Source organism: Mus caroli, unplaced genomic scaffold (genome assembly GCF_978045245.1).
Source record: "Mus caroli unplaced genomic scaffold, Mus_caroli_1 scaffold_15, whole genome shotgun sequence".
Taxonomy (NCBI): domain Eukaryota; kingdom Metazoa; phylum Chordata; class Mammalia; order Rodentia; family Muridae; genus Mus; species Mus caroli.
This window is the reverse complement of record NW_028227270.1, coordinates 8,368,001-8,384,343: the sequence shown is the minus strand read 5'-3', so window position 1 is coordinate 8,384,343 and position 16,343 is coordinate 8,368,001. Positions and strand designations below refer to the sequence as shown.

The following is a 16,343-nucleotide window of genomic DNA, read 5'->3' as shown; positions in this document are numbered from 1 at the left end:
CCTGCCTCTGCCTCCCGAGTGCTGGGATTAAAGAATACCACTACTTTAGGCAGAGGGAGAAACAGAGGCAGAGACAGAGGCAGAGGGATAGGGAGAGAGGGTGAGGCAGAGGCAGAAGTAGAGGCAGGCTGATTGGTATTTTCAGGTTTGAAACTGGTCCACATAGGAGGGTTCAAGACCAGTCAAACACTGCTAAAAGCTACCACCACCACCACCCACCATCCACCACCACCACGTTTCAAATTTATGAAAACAAAATTGGTATATGTGATATTCATGAAGGCCTCCCCTTCTCTGAGGAGAAAGGGAGGGAGGAATGGGAGAAAGGGTAAGAGAGGGAAGGACTGGGTGAAGAGGCAGGAATACTTCAGAATTGAAGTTATGCCCCAGCAGATATGCCGCACCAGTAGATCTTCTGAAAGTGATTTTAGATTATGTGACCTAAGTGGTGTTTGCCAATTTTTTTGAGTGAAATTGTGAGGTTTTCTTTTTTGGATTTAGTTACTGAGGGCACCCTCCTTATGTGCACAATATGCCAAGCACTCTGGACCCCCGAGTGTAATAGTTGTTACTGAGGCACTTACTAAATGATGAACTAAACCCATTTTTCTGTTGTAAACTTTAATCAGAATATTCAATTGTACATTATTACTGTTTTGCAGTGGTACTGGGGGTTGAATTTAGGGTCTCCTGGATGCAGGGTTAACAGAAATTCTACTAGTAGGCTATAATTCTCAGTCCTGAAATGCACACACAATAACATTTTAAAGGAAGCTACTTGGCTAGTATTTCCCTGCTTCATACAAGAAGGAAACGTGTATTTGGGAGTTGTGTATCTAAGAATGAGTGTCTAAAATGTAATTTAAAAATGTGTGGCCGATGGCTGTGAGCAGATAGTCCAGTGAGTCCCAATAAGACCCTAGATTCTAAAAGTTGTCTTTAAAATTACGTCCTTGTTCTGACAAAATGGGTAAATGCACACACACACACAAGAACAGATAAACATAATCTCATGTTTTAAATACATTGCTTGTTTTGGTTGACATTTTCCAACCGGCCATTAAACATTATACCTGACTCATGCAAAGATGGTTCCCTTTGAGTCTTAATGTTTGCAGAAGGGATTTCCTGGGACTTGGAATGAGTAAGCATTTGAACACACTGCAAGAAAAGTAACATTCTTGTGGGTAAGAAAGATATTCTAATACAAGCATTCTGACAAATCTCATGTGGGGTTACCAGCACACATTTTCAACCTTTGTCATTGGAACACTGGGTTGCTGCGAAGCAGATATTTCTTGTTTCAAAAGCATTAGAGTGAATTTTCAGACATAGTAGAGTGGGTTTAAGTTATTGACCAGTTTGAATCTCCTCCTCCCGGCATGCACAAACCAACTTATTAGAGTTAAAATGCAATCTGCTGTCACTTTGGGATGGGGACCTGGGAGCAGAGAACCTGGCTGCGGGACCTCCTAGGTTTCTCAGACAGTTTAGTCTCCTGCCATATGGCCCAGCTTGCCTTGGCAGCTCAGATGGGCAGGCAAGGCTGCGCAGCCCATCTGGCTCCCTGTCTGTCAGTCGTCTCCAGGTCCCTCCAGACCCTTGAGCAATTTCATGATCGATTCAGTCCTAGGCCTGGTCAGCTGTCTCACTGGCTTTCCTTGGCTCTTTCCTTCTCTCACAAACCTCCTGCTTAGGAAGTAGCTCCCAAGATCCAGCAAGAGAACTTGGCCAGTTCCCCAAGTGGACAGTGCGGATAATTTAATTGGAAATGTCAACGCATTTCTAGGCAGCCTAGACATCCCTCTACTTTTTTTTTTTTTTTTTTTTTTTTTTTTGAGTTTGAAGACAGTGGAGTTAACGTGCTCGTTGAGAGACACGTTTACGTTGAGGAATTTTCACAAGCGATTATCACTAAGCAGTAAACTGAAGGGTGAGAATTACTGCACGCGTCCAGATTTTGATAATCAGGGCGGAGTTGAAGAAAAGGAGAGGGGGACGGAAAAAAGGGATTAGAGTCCGTTAGGACGAAACGTTTTTGCTTTTGAAAACGACAGTGAACTCCCAAACCCCGCTTCTCTACCCGCCGACTCCGCACCTCCTGCGGTGGCGACCGCGGGGCTCGGGCAGGAGGCTCAGGCCCGCCACTGCTCGCGGCAAAGCTTGGCGCTGCGGCGCGCGCCGCTCGGGAGGCCGGGACCCGAGAGAGCACCCCGACACCCCAGACTTGACGTCATCGAGGCGCTGGCCTGTGGCGGGACCGACGGAAGGAGGTTCCCGCTTTGATTGCCGCCCCGCGGGCTTTTTAAAGGGTACCCTGGGGAATACGCTCCAGGAGCTGTGGGAGGAGCGAGGGTCTCCGGGATAGGAGGGCAGGTTTGATGGGTTTAGGGGGACGAGGCTAGCGGTTTGGGAAGTCGTGGTCCTGCTTAGCCCCCGAGGGGGAGAGGCAAGGCGTCCAGGAACAGCGCGCTCACTCGGAGATGGAGTGGAAACTGCAGCGCACCGCCCGGAGGAAGATCCGGACGGAAGAAGAGATGTTGTGGGTGCGTACCATCCTTTTCTTTCTTGACCCAACCCTCCCAAGGGGCTTCTTGCAGAAGGTGCGGTTTGTAATACCCAGTAAGGACCAAAAGATGCCACGAAATTCTACAGCCTAGTTTAAATTTCGAACGGTGTGAAATTTAGGTTCTGGAGATACCTGGTTGCTTTAGAAAGAATGAGTGAATCAAGCAAACCCAGAATTCAAAACAATTCCCCACTCTCCGTGATGATTTTCCTAAAGAGTTTTCTCCCTTCTTATGTTAATCTATTTCCAAAGGAGAATATCATGCGGGTGCTCGCCAACGGCATGAAGAAGCAGCAACGAAATCAAGGTTCCCCCAAGGTGAGTTTTCTGGGCTTGCCCTTCTGTCTTCATTCTGATCTTGAGCAAACTAATTCTTGCTATTGAAGGCATTTGCAGGAATTATGGGAGAATTAATACAAATTAAAAACCTTTACAGAATCTGAAGACTTAAGAAATGGATTCTCACAACTGATGTAGCTACTTATACCTGCTTAGCGGGCGCTTCCTAGTGTCGGGCTCCACAGAGGATGAAGCGTGGGTGTGTCAGGCAGGCAGTGCATTGCTAGCTGGCTGTTAGAACTTTATCCCAACAGTTAATAGCTGCGCTACCCTCTGCTGCACTCAGAAGCATGGAAAGATGCGGAAATAGTGCCATCTGGTGGATAAGGAGGTGTCTTCAAGACAGCTACTAAAAGCTGGACCCAATATAGTATTTCTGCCCCTTAAAGCTCTAACCCAAAGCTTGTAGTTCTTTTTAAAAGTGTGTTCTTTTGAAACTCATTTTTATTACCTTGTGTTTATTTACCTGCACTTATATCTGTGCATCACGTGCGTGCGTGGTGTCCGCGGAGTTCAGAAGAGGGCTTCTGATCGCCCGGAACTGGAGTTTCAGGCATTTGGGGGCTGCCCTGTTGGTGTTGAGAATCTAATCTGTGTTCTCTGGAAAAGCAGCCAGTGCTCTTTTAAGCCGCTGAGCCATCTCTCCAGCTCCTGTACTTTCTTTAATGGATGAAAAAGTTAAATCCTCATATGACTCACATCTCTATTACCACTTACTTCTCTTTACACCAAATAGCCCACATTCTTTTAAATTTAGATTATTATTCAAATCTCACCATTTGAATATTTTTCTAGATAACATACATTTTCTATATTCAATCAGTGACGCTTGAAATCAAATATATAGCTGGCCTTTTAAAATGCAGTGACTAATGTCACCTATAGAGAAATAACATTTAAAAGCCCTTACATTGTTTAAACATTTTAATACTGATCTATCATACATGTGACTTTAGTTATGTTCCCTGCCCAGATTATTTTATCTTCTAGATACTTTACTGCCTAATTCAATTGAACTTTTGTTAATTCATTTTTACTTCGCTAACATCTTTAACTTAACATTAAATTTGGAAAACCCAAGTATAAGAATACAGAGTTCTTAGCCAAGTGCTTAATCCCAGCACTTGGGAGGCAGAGGCAGGTGGATCTCCCAGCTCTAGACCAGCCTGGTCTACACAGCAGTTCCACATCAGCCAGGGCCACAAAAACAAAAAAACAAAAACCCTCTGTCTGGAAAAAAATTAGCCAACCAAACCCCCAACCCCAAGGGAAAAACAAACCCAAAACATCAAAAACCAAAATTAAAGTTCTTAAAAGTTTTTTTTTTTTTAAACCTGGGTATAGCTTGGTAATATAAATTTTTGTTTCTTATAGTTTAGGAGACACGAAACAAGGTTTCTCTATAAATCCTCTCCAGTTATTAAGATTAGAGTTCTGGGGTTGGCAAGAAGGTTCAGTGAAGGCACTTACTGCCATGCTATCCCAGGAATTCCCGTGGTGGAAGGAGAAAACTGGCTCCCTCAGAGTTCCTTTGCTCTCCGTATCCACGCCACCACACTCCAGCAGTTCTGCACCAGTGTCTTTCTGTTAGAAACTTAGCCTCAGCCACTCCACGGACTGTAAAAATCCGCACTTGCCAGACTCGGGCAGGCAGTGTGTTGTTAGCTGGCTGCGTTGGGTCAGGTCAGCAGCCACAGCCACCCTGCCACTTCCTTCTGGATGGGTTCTTCTTGTTAATGAGGTGCGCTGTCTTGCCTGTGTGTGATGGCTTGGCAGTGTATTGTTAGCTGGTTGAGTATGTGAGCGGCACCAGCTAACATGCGACTGCTCTCCTATTGCACACACAATCACCACCAGCATGCTACTACATTTATAGCTCATGGGTGTGCTTTGCCATGAAGAGGGGCACTATTTATGATAACAGCTATTAGTGGCTTTGGGTGACAAAGGACATTTATAGTAGTGAAAGTACTAACTATTGTAACTTTAAAAACTCAAGTAATATTTTCTGAGTCCTAGCTTGACATTATCAAAGCATTTATAAAGTTATGTGTTTGTTGTTTTAACACAAGATTTAGAATAAAATGGAAAGCCTTGTGTATTTGCCCAAGTTTCCAACTAAATCAGTTTCATGATAGAGGAGAGCAGGTCTCTTCGACTTTATGTATACACCAAGTGGAGGGAGAACTTGTGTTAACTTTCAAAATGACCCACATGTTAAAACATCTTCAATAGAAGTATCTAGACAATTTGGGATATCTTGGGGATGTGGTAGGGATGGGCTGATTTATTTGGGGAGACTTAACTCAGTTCTCCCATTTTGTATAAAATATTGCAAATAATTTTTACAATAATTGGAAGGACATGAGATCTAGTTTATAAAGAGAGAAGAAGAGCTGGCCATAAATATTATTTAAAATACTTCCTCATTCTTTGGAAGGCCGTTTGACTCATGGAACAGAGTCAGAGGGTCATATGGTGACCTCAGGTGGACATCTGCAGGAAATCACCAGAACTCACTGTGGTGTACTGGTGACCTACTAGAGACATATAAGATAAAAGAAAAAGACTGCACTCTTTAGGTTATTGGGCCAAAATCTCCTGGTGAAATAAATTTGCATTAATACTTAAATGTAAACATATTTCTTGGACATAGGTTAAACAGACGCTATTATCTGACTTCTATGTATTTTACTATTTTCAAATCTCATCCTTGTTGTTGTTGCTGTTGACCAGTATTATTTTATGGCCTTTGTGTTTAAGACAGCTAAGTAAATAGTGTTTTCATTTTTTTTTAGAATTTTTATTTATTCCCTGAGAATTTCACACAGGTATACAATGAATTTTGATTCTATTCAACCCAAACTTCCCACTCCCCCTGGACCCTTCCCCAATACCTCCCTTCTACCTCTATGGCTTCTTTTTAAAGTAACACCCTGAGTCCAATTAAAGCTGTCCACATTCCCACGAGCGGGGGAACATCTATCTGATCCACTACAGTTCCTGCCTGTGATGAAAAAATGACCTCAGTTTCCCATTTGTCATCATTCTCCAGTGGCTCTTCAGCTAGGGTGGAGCCTCCGGTCCCCTCCCCATCCTGCTGGATGGTTGGCAGGCTTCATCTTACACAGGCCTGCGTATCTGTGTTAGTTGAGGAGTGTAAGGACCATACAGGCCCAGAGGACGGTGTTCCCAGTACTCTTCCTCATTCCCTGGCTTACATTCCTTCTGTCCCCCTTTTCCACGATGTTCCCTGACTTTTGTGGGGTTGATATAAATCAGACAGACACATCAACAGTCACTTACTCTCAGTACTTTGATTTATCATGTTTTCATCTTTCGAGACAGGGTTTCTCTGTGCAGCCCTGGCTGTCCTGGAACTCACTTGGCAGACCAGGCTGGCCTCGAACTCAGAAATCCGCCTGCCTCTGCCTCCCGAGTGCTGGGATTACAGGCATGCACCACCACTGCCCGGCCTGTTTTTGTCTGTTTTTAAGGTTAAATTTCTGCATTTTTTTCTTTAGTTAATGACTTGTCGATAAAAATAAAATCTACTAAACCTAGAAGGCTTTTCTTTGCGTTTTAATTGAAAAGCAAGGCATAAAACACCAACATTTGCACTCAATAAACATGTATATATTTTGGAGTGTTAGGATGTAACCCTGTACAAACACCCCCATGCACGCGTATTGAAAACACTTCCTAATTCTATATTACTAAGATGATGAGAAAGGAGGGTGGAGTGGAGTGAAATCAACGTAAGGGCATGAGATCCATTGGTAAGGAGAAAAGTGAAGAAAGAAGAACCCCAACATCAGCAGTCAGAGGAGTTTAGTGCAGCCTTGGCTACAGGACAAATTGTTTGAAGCCAGCCTGGGTTTTGTGAGACTCCCATTCCAAAATAAAACAGCAAAACAAAAAGCAAAGCAAAACCAAAGATGAACTACTACTAAATATAACGTGTCTGTGGGGGTGGGAGAGAAAGGGGGGGGGAGGGTTATACACGGGGAATCCAGGGAAGCAGCAGCCAGGAAAGGATGAGCTGGAGGTGGGAAAACCCGCGGTGCTGTCCACAGCACCTGAAAGGGAGCCCTGCCCCTTTGCTACCCCATTCTGAATTCTCTTAAGGGCAGTGCCCCAGCAGAGTCCGGGAGGAGAGGCCCAAGAGTGGCAGGGATTCATTTGTAGGCAAAGCGACAGACAGAATTTACTGCAAGTCAACCTGAGGACTCAGTATGGGTCCACGCTATCCAGGCTGGTCGTTTTCTCCCACGGAAACACTATTATGTACAAGGGTCACTCAGCGCTCCAGCTTACTCAGGACAGACTGCTAAAACATAGTCAATATATGAAAAGAAAACATAGTATCTGGTTTCCTCCTTGGGTTCCCTCCCCCATTTCCTGTCCTCCTCTTCCTCCCCTTTCTTCCTCCTTTCTGCCTCTCCCTTCCCTCCCCTCTACTCTCCCCCTTACTCCTGCCCTGCCATCTTCCTCTCCTTTATTTTCTTTTTTACCTGCATATTTTCCTCCTTGAGGCTATCTGTATATAGAGAGTGCTTAGGCCATCAGACTTCGCTGGGATTAGGCAGCTTTCCATAATTCAGAAACTGCATACATGTCCACATTTGTATGGACCCTGTGAAAATAGTGTATTACAATAAGAAAAAGGGCATGTTTGATACATTTCACATGTTATAGCCTTTTCTCTTTGGGGAGCCTTATGACACCTTTATCAATTCTATTTGTAAGGATTTTTTATTTGCTGGAGCCATCTTCGGTTGACTGTGAGAAGCAATGGTTAACGATCTCAGAAAATATACAAGCTAGGTACTAAGCCATTGATAGACTGATGCTGGTCACATGGGAACATTTAGGCTATGAAATTATACAGCTGCTATACAGGAAAAGTTCTCATATATAAACATATATATTCATATATATAACATAATTTGTGTATATTATATATGTGCATATATGTAATTATAGTGCACCTGTAACATGTATATATGCATACATATATAACACATTGTATATGTGTATATAACTTACATACGTTATATTTATGTACACATATATAGATGGACCATCATTTTTATGATTAAGAGGTGCCGCTTTCAGGGCACATTCATATTAATTTCAGCCCCACTGTTCTCTGCTGATGCATCTACCAAGCATAGATGAGTTTGTATGATGAACTAGATGACTAGCGAAGGTACATGCAACCACATCTCTGTTTTGCCTCGAAGATGACACCTTTTCACATACTTCCCACATCCTGCAGCAGCCCGTATCTGGGAAGCAGTGGCCCAGTTAAGTTGATAAGTGCGACCCCCTGAGTCGTGAGTGGCGGCACACTAGCAAACAGCTCTTCTCCATTATCAGCTGAATGGGGTCTCTGAAGGGACCGTTGAGTTTCTGCCAGGGCCATTCATAGAACATGCTTTTAGAGCCTTGCCTGCCCGCTCTGCCTTTCCAAGTGTGAGGGGAGACTGGCTATTGTTGAAAGCATGGGTTAGATAAAGCAGCCAGACCTGGAGACACTGGATGGATAGAAGAAGCTCTTGATATGTCCCCGGAGAGAAGTGGTGACTTGAGGACATCAGAATCACATCTACTGGGACAGTCAAGGTCACTCTCTGTTCAGCGTTGTTATCACCCACCTGGTAGGGTGGATATGCACAGCCTGTGTGCGGCTGGCATGCACGTCTGCTCAAGAGCCTGGAGGGAGCATGCTCAGATGCTGCCTGGGGGGAGCATGCACAGATGTGTTGACAGAGCTTTTGGTGCTCGGGAAAATCAGGAGTCGGAGAATGTGGTAATAAGAGCTTGGGAAGTAGCACTCGGAGGGGTGGGTTCTGCTCGAAATTGAACTTAGAGACTCAGAATGTAAATTGCTAGTTGGCTTTGTTGGGGTAAAACTACAAAAGACAAGTATTCAATGGCTTCCGTTTCACTGACTACACTCCATTTCTGGTTGCTTCCCTTGTGAGAACGCCATTTGACAGAATTTGGAAGGCCTTTTTGTTCCAATTTACCTCCACTTTACAGGTAAGGGGACTCATGCTAACAGTAGTTAGTGGCTTCCCAGAAGCCATGCAGTTGGTGAGGCACACAAATCTGGCATTCAGGAGGCTATCCCTGCAAGACTTGCCACCTTTAATGGGCACTGCTCTTCCAGAGAGCTCACTGGACATCCATAGCCCTGAGCTTGGAAACACGTTTGGAAGCAGGTGTCATGGAATGGGTTTTGTTTCTGTGCGAATGTTAGTATAGTGTGGTAGCTTGTCTGAACTCACCCCAAGACCTTCACTTGTCTTCAATGGGTCGAAACGGAGTCAACCACAGGTTACCTACATTGGTTCTTCCTCCTCTGCCCAATTGTAAATGGCTGTATTCCCGCCCATCCCCGACATCCGCCCCAGTAGTTCTTTTATGCAAGGCACTTCACAGGATAATAATTCACATTTATCACTTGGCAGCTTACTTTGCTAGCTACAAGGCTGACAACACGGAAAGATTATGGCTCTGGGAGAAAAGGTGCAAGCATTTTCAAAGAGGTGCAGGTTTGAATTTGAGAGCTTACGTGACCGCAATGCCTCTCTTTGTATTGAAGGGTGTTTTTTTTTTTTTAATTTTAATTTTATTTATTTATTGTTTTTTTTTTTTCCCAAGACAGGATTTCTCTGTGTAGCTGCCTGTCCTGGAACTCACTCTGTAGATCAGGCTGGCCTCGAACTCAAAAATCCGCCTGCCTCTGCCTCCCAAGTACCGGGATTAAAGGCGTGTGCCACCACCGCCCAGCTGCATTGGCGTTTTGACAATCTGAAGGTGGTGTTTACAGTTTTGAATGTTAGAATGACATAGAATTAAATTCTCCCCAAATTTAGTCTCTTAGCAGCCAAAATTGACCTGTAAGAAAGCAAGTGAAATGTCTATACCCTTGTGCCCTTTTTCCTATATGTGGCAGTTTTTACTCAAAACTGTAGGCAAACCTCAGTGCAAATATCTTACACAATTTAAATCGATCCTACAAGAATCCCACGGGGGCAGGCGGGGGCTCATCATGATGCTGTTTTCAAATCATTTAGAAGTGACAGTTTGGCCAGATTCAATAAAACACTAAAACCCATATTAAACACCAAATAAAAACCTGTATGTGAAACAAATATATCCAATGATTGGGAAGTCTGCACTTTGCCAGGCGTGGTGGCACATGTTTTTAATCCCAGCACTCAGGAGGCAGAGGCAGGTGGATCTCTGAATTCAAGGCTAGTCTGGTCTACAGAGTGAGTTCCAGGATAGCCAGAGCTACTCAGAGAAATCCTGGCTCAAAAAAACTGAAAAGAGAAAAAAATGCACTTTATATTTTTGCAACATTCATTATATATTTTATTACAGCTAGAGTTAGTTACTCCAAAAATGCCTCCCTCACAGTGTTCCGGATCCCACGGGGTGTGTGCTTTTCCCACAAGGTTAATCCTAGAGAAAGTTAAGTTGGACAACAGTGAAGGGTATCGGTGACTGAACATTCTAGATTTTTCCTTCTGGTGAATAGAAGTAATATACTTCATCATGGGTTGGCCCCCAAGCCCCTATCTTCCCTCTTTAGGTAACATTTCTATCTTGGGGACAGCCATTACATCTGAGTAGTATAGTAAGATGGCCTTAAACATCTTTTTGTACCGTATGGTTTGGAATCTAAAAGGAGGCTTCTCTGTCCTGTCGCACTGGCCTGACTCCACAGTGCTGTCATAGGTCCTCTTTCTTTTTAAGAATAATTTGCCCAATCATTTGTGATACATGAGGTCTGATGGCTTCAAGGGGTTCTTCTGGCCTCCAGAACTTCACGACTTGTCCCTCGGGGTTGACCAGATACTTCCAAAAATTCCACCTTGGCTCCTTCTTGGAAGAATCTAAAACATTCAGAATAGATTTCCATGAGTGTGATTTTATTTATTTGTTGATAAATTTTCAGTTTTCTTAGCATATGAATAAGTGACAACATTATAACCAGGTATTAGGACTGTCCTAATATTATTAATAACAAGAAGAACAAAACAAAACACCCACAGAGAGCAGAGCTCAGAGCTTTAATAATCAGACTTCATAGGTAGCTGTCCTGATCTAGAGTTGAGATGTGAAACAAAGTTGTATATTTTAGATTTGTTGATCTAAAGACATTTCCTCTTTTTGTCTGCTACGTAGCCCAAGCTGCATTTGAACTTATGTTCTTCCTGACTCAGCCCCTTGAAATACTGGGACTCACAGGTGAGAGCCACCAGGCCTAGCAAGATTGAACAAATTTAATCTTTAGTTCTTAATGTTCATGTAGCCCAGGCTGGCCTCAAATTCACTACATAGCTCAGGCTAACTCTGCACTCACTATATAGCCAAAGCTAACCTTGAACTCTTAATTCTCCAAGGCTCCACCTATCTAGAAGTGGGATTATAGGTGCTGGCTACCACATCAGTCTGTTTTTAACATTTTAAAAATATAAAATATTCTAAAGTCCTTGGTAATAGGAATGTATGAATTGATCTTTCATATTTAATGTACTAAGGTTTCAAATATTGCTATGAACGATATAGCTGAAAATGGTAGAGGACTTGAGGTAACCACTGAGAAATGACAATAGCCTTTTGATAAGTCTTAATGTAAATGTTTTCATTTATATAATTCGGGATCTGTGTCCCTAATATTGATGAATATGAGGAAAAGAGATGTTAACTTGGGGTTGGAGAGATAGTTCTGTGGTCAAGAGTGAGTGCCGCTCTTGCAGACACCTGGGTTGGATCCCCAGCACCCATGTGGTGGCCTACAACTGCCTGTGACTCCAGTTTCAGGTGACTGGGTACCCTCTTCTGGCCTCCTTGGAAACCAGGCACACAGTACAAAGACATACACACAGGCAAAACACTCATATACATAAAAATAAAAATATCTCTTAAAAAAGATACATCAACTAAAACTAAAATCATTAAGTCCCGATTCTGTGCCTAGCCAAGCATGCTCATTGTTCAGCTTGTTCTTGCAGCCCCCAGAGGTGGGTATTGCTATCCTCAATGTTCTGTGTAGGAGACAAGTGAAGGCCTAAAGTTGATGATTTGTAGCTGGTCAGTGGTGGAGGCAGAGTTGATACCTTCTTCTGGAATCTAGACTTTACCTCTAGGTTCTTACTCTCCTGTCTACGGTCAGTGAGATCTCACATACTGTTGTCGCAGTTTTGATTATATGAGGTGAGTTAGGTTCCACAGGCTTCCCCCCCACCCCCCCACCTCACCCCAGTAAGAGCTGTAGAGCTGTAGTGTTTGACAGAGCTCTTGTTAGATTTTACTTGGATGCTTTGCTCAAGAAAGGGTTCCTGGTCTACCTTTTCTGTGTACCCCAGAAATAAAAGCCACAGGGGTCCTGTTCATTGTCTTACAAGTGCTTTAGCTTGCTTTAAATAGATGGCCATGGAAATAGATTCCCGTGGCTAGTTTAATTATAGAGGAACCCTCACATGATTGGGTTTTGAAAATAAGTTATTTTGCTTTGGATCTTTGCAAAACCCTGGCAAACTGACAGGTCAGCCTTGAGGATAATGACTCAGATAAAGAGGCCACCATAAAAGTAAACATAAAGATATACTCAGTTAATGATGTTCTGCCACCAGGTATTTCTGAAATGTGCAGCCTTAGTACGAGGCAGGGAGACTGCCCCAAGGGTAGTTAGATTATTGGAGAGTTGAAATTCCTGGGAAAGCAGGCATGGCCATGCCTCACATTAAGCCTTCCCCAGGATGATCACAGGAGTAAAAACATATCAAAGTAGAAATCTTTACCATCCCAGAAGTCAGAACATCGATTTCAGGGACATAGAACTGTTAGAAAGTGGCAAAGGGCGAGGTTCTGGATTCTTGACAGTTTTATGAAAACTTCCCAATAAAATAAACGAAATATGAGCTCTAGCCCTAATAGTATCTATTTATCTTTCTCTATATCATTCATATAAAATGTATGAAGTGAGAAGAATGAGCAACATTGAGGCAGAGTAGATATTTACCAACAATAAATCTAAACGCAGGTTCTGCTTCCGGCCCTAAAATCTTAATCTTGTGGAAGATGGGGAATGTAACTCCGTAGTTCCTTCTCGCAAAAGATTCTACCTCCTTGCTGGACTTGGGCTCCGATTCTCCAAACTGATTGCACGGGAAAGCCAGGACGTTGAAGTGATAGGGCCCGAACTCCTTGTGTAGCTCCCTGAGAGTCTGGTAACTGTTGTCTGTGAAGCGGCAGTCACTAGCCACGTTTACAACCAGGGAAGCCTCCCGGAAAAAGAAAAAAAAAAAAGACCCACCGGAAAGAGAAGCAAAAGATTAAAAAAAAAATCCTTCATACAGCTAAAATCCTAAGCCATCTTGGCACACTACGACGTCTGATAGAGTCCATATTTTTAGACAGATCCAACTTTATTGAAAATCATAACCCCAATGAATGGTCGAAGACTGTGACAAAGTTTTAGTTAGGTTATGTAAAGAACACTCTTAGTAGCGGGTCTCAAAGCATCTCCTAGATTATACAGCATCGTTTCCTCACAAAAGAGAAGGCAGCTTTCGAGAAAAACAGTTGCTTTATGGAGTGGAAGTTTAAAGCTCTTAGAATTCTGGTAAGTAAAAGGACCACTAACGATATTACTTTGAAGGCTGCATTCCAACTTGTGGCTGTGCCGAACCCCACTCGATGCTGAGAATAAGTATCAGGGCCAAGGAACAACAGAACTAAAAGCCGGAAGACTTACTTTGCCTTTGAACTTTTCCAGAGACACCGTCCTTCCTTTGGCATCCTTTACTTCAAAGGAGTAGAAGCTGTTGATTCTCGGCTTCAGGAATTTTAACTGAAGGAGAAAAAGCATCACGGTGCACAGAACCATAGAGAGCAAAACTGCAAATATCTTTGCTTTGGGCCCGGAACATTTTAGTGGGTAGGCAGCGAGAGGCTCCATTTTGGACGATCCTGGGAGTCTCAGCAGGCTGGAATGCAAGGCGGAGCTGAAACTTGAAACCCGCCGAGCTTGAGGAGAGCTTAAGGGGTTACAGACCCTTCGGCTGCTGACGAGCAGGAGGACCCTTCCCAGAAGAATCAAACGAAGTCAGAAAATCAAAAAAAAAAAAAAAATCAACATATTTGTTAATGTGGCTGCACTTTAACTTTTTTTTTTTTTTGGATAGAAGAATTCTATCGTTTTTTAGTAGACCCTTAAGACGCCCCCTTCTACGAAAACGTTTCACCAGAAGGTGGTGCTCTTGTAACTTGGAAATGAGTGGTTATCGGGCTGCTCAGTATCCAGTGTGTTCACTGAGCAATAGATTGGCTGTGGAGGACTGAGTAACACCCAGAAATGGCTTAGAGTGTAGGTTAATGTGGTGTGTTAATATGACGTGTGGCCACAAAGAACTTAAAAGTTTTATGTATTTATTGACGTACTATATGAATATAGAGAATTTATAATAGAGCAACGAAGGCTGGAAGAGATCATCCTATTTATTCTGACGTCATCTAGTGAAGGCAACCAGATGCCAGGAGAAGACAGCAAAAATAGAAAGCCATAAAGGCATAACACCCCTTCTCTATCAGAAACCATAGCAGCTTTTGTCTTCTTCAGTTTTGTCTTCGTCACTGGTGAGATAGTTTACAACATAACATGCACACACACACACACACACACACACACACACACACACAGAGGCACACATTCACAGGCATACACTCACACACACAGATACACACACACAGACATCCAAACACAGGCACACATATGCAGATACGTACAGGTATACACATGAACACACAGGCACACACATAGGCACATACACACAGGTATACACACATATACTAGGCACATACCCACATACACCTATATACACATAGCCCCATACATCCCCATATATACACACATTCCCCCCACATATGCACCCACACACACATAGCCCCTCATATACATATACATACACATACATATACATACATATATATTCAATACACACTATACACATGCCCACATGCATACACGCACATGTATCCCACTGAGAAATTTCATGAAATGGTTCTTTATCCACTCTGTAGTCCTGGCCATTGCACTTCTGAGACAGCATGGTTCTGACCTATGAAAATGACTCGTTAATGGATTCCAAACTGTAGATGAAAAAATCCTGGGCTCTGTATTAAAGCAGAACCCTTGCAGCAGAATTCAAATATTTAAATAGCAGAATTCAAGCACAAGCCCCAAACGAAACCCGCAAACCCACATCTATGCGGACACACTCATTAGCTGCTGTATCTTTCATCTCTTTTCTCTTTGGCTGTAGCTCACTACCCAGGGCCTTTGCTCTGAAGAGCATAGTTACTGGGGGTGGACACTGGAGGCAGCTGAGGGCTGCATATCCCCAGTTTCCTTAGGATCTGCCCTGTTTACCACACAGGAAATTCTGGACTAACATGCCATCCACTTGGTGGCACTGCACATTTCTAGGAGGTCTAGACGCTGGCTTTCTTTTGCTCCTGGTGCTTTTGAGCGCCTGTCCCCAGCTTCTTTTGTGTGTGGGGTTGGGTGTAGTTGAGCAAAGGTAGTTTAGGCTTGAAGTTAGGTAAGAGGATCCAATGGTAGTGTGTATTGGTAATCCCAGCACTGTGGCAGCTGAAGTAGGGGGATCATGGTTCTGTCTCCAGTCAGGGTTACACACAGAGAGCCTGTCTCAAAAATAAAAACAAGAAAAACAAAAAACTAGACAGCAACCAACTAACCACAACCATTTCCACTACCACCATCACCACCACATCTTCTTCCTTCTCCTCCTCCTCCACCACCGCCACCATCACCACCACCTCTTCCTCCTCCTCCTCCTCCTCCTCCTCCTTTTCCACTACCACCACCACCACCACCACCACCACCACCACCACCACCACCACTACCACCATCACCTCCTGTTCAAAGGACCCGCCTCCCACCATGCCCTTTGTTACTCTTTTGTTACTCAGCCACTCTGGCCTTGCTCTCCATCGGGCTGGGACCCTTGGACCTCTTACATTATCTTCACCTAGTCCACCCAAGACCTCCGGACTAAGAATTTTCATAACCTCCCCTTCTTTAAAAAAAAGATTTATTTTATTTATGAGTACACTGTAGCCGTCTTCAGTCATAGCAGAAGAGGTCATGGGATCCCATTACAGATGGTTGTGAGTCACCATGTGGTTGCTGGGAATTGAACTCAGGACTTCTAGGTAAGCAGTCAGTGTCCTTAACTGCTGAGCCATCTCTCCAGCCCCCCCAAAACTTTAATTCTTTGTAGGATCTCCTCATGATGTATGCAGACCACAGCCCCAGAGCCTTACGGGAAAGATGTGTGCCTTGTCTCTGTGGATAAAGTCCTTTATCCAATTAATCAGGCAATCCAAG

The 16,343-nt window shown here is 43.5% G+C and overlaps 2 protein-coding genes across 3 annotated transcripts in view; one reads left to right on the top strand and one right to left on the bottom strand.

The window, feature by feature from the left end:
• The first annotated feature begins 2,367 nt into the window (after positions 1 to 2,367).
• Cdc20b (cell division cycle 20B) overlaps positions 2,368 to 16,343 on the top strand; it is a 58,227-nt gene continuing 44,251 nt past the window's right edge. Inside the window, exons 1-2 of the mRNA XM_021180654.2 lie at positions 2,368 to 2,546; positions 2,822 to 2,887. Coding sequence (XP_021036313.1) covers positions 2,484 to 2,546; positions 2,822 to 2,887 — 129 coding nt within the window. The 5' untranslated portion in view covers positions 2,368 to 2,483. The remainder of the gene's footprint in view (positions 2,547 to 2,821; positions 2,888 to 16,343) is intronic.
• On the bottom strand, positions 10,282 to 13,908 carry Gpx8 (glutathione peroxidase 8 (putative)). Of its 2 annotated transcripts, XM_021180655.3 has the most exons (3): positions 13,689 to 13,908; positions 12,954 to 13,215; positions 10,282 to 10,821 (listed from the first exon to the last, which is right to left on the bottom strand). In XM_021180655.3, exons 1-3 carry the CDS (start codon positions 13,890 to 13,892, stop codon positions 10,658 to 10,660), a joined length of 630 nt encoding a protein of 209 aa, XP_021036314.1. In that variant the 5' UTR covers positions 13,893 to 13,908; the 3' UTR covers positions 10,282 to 10,657. The 2 variants fall into 2 exon arrangements, with proteins under 2 accessions (XP_021036314.1, XP_021036316.1); XM_021180657.3 differs by lacking the exon at positions 12,954 to 13,215.

Coding starts and splice junctions, on each gene's coding strand:
- Gpx8 (XM_021180655.3), bottom strand. CDS start 13,892: ATGGAGCCTCTCGCTGCCTACCCACTAAAATGTTCCGGGCCCAAAGCA. Junction 13,216..13,688: donor TGGAAAAGTTCAAAGGCAAA/GTAAGTCTTCCG, acceptor TTTTTCCGGGAG/GCTTCCCTGGTTGTAAACGT. Junction 10,822..12,953: donor TGCGTTTAGATTTATTGTTG/GTAAATATCTAC, acceptor TGAATGTTTTAG/ATTCTTCCAAGAAGGAGCCA.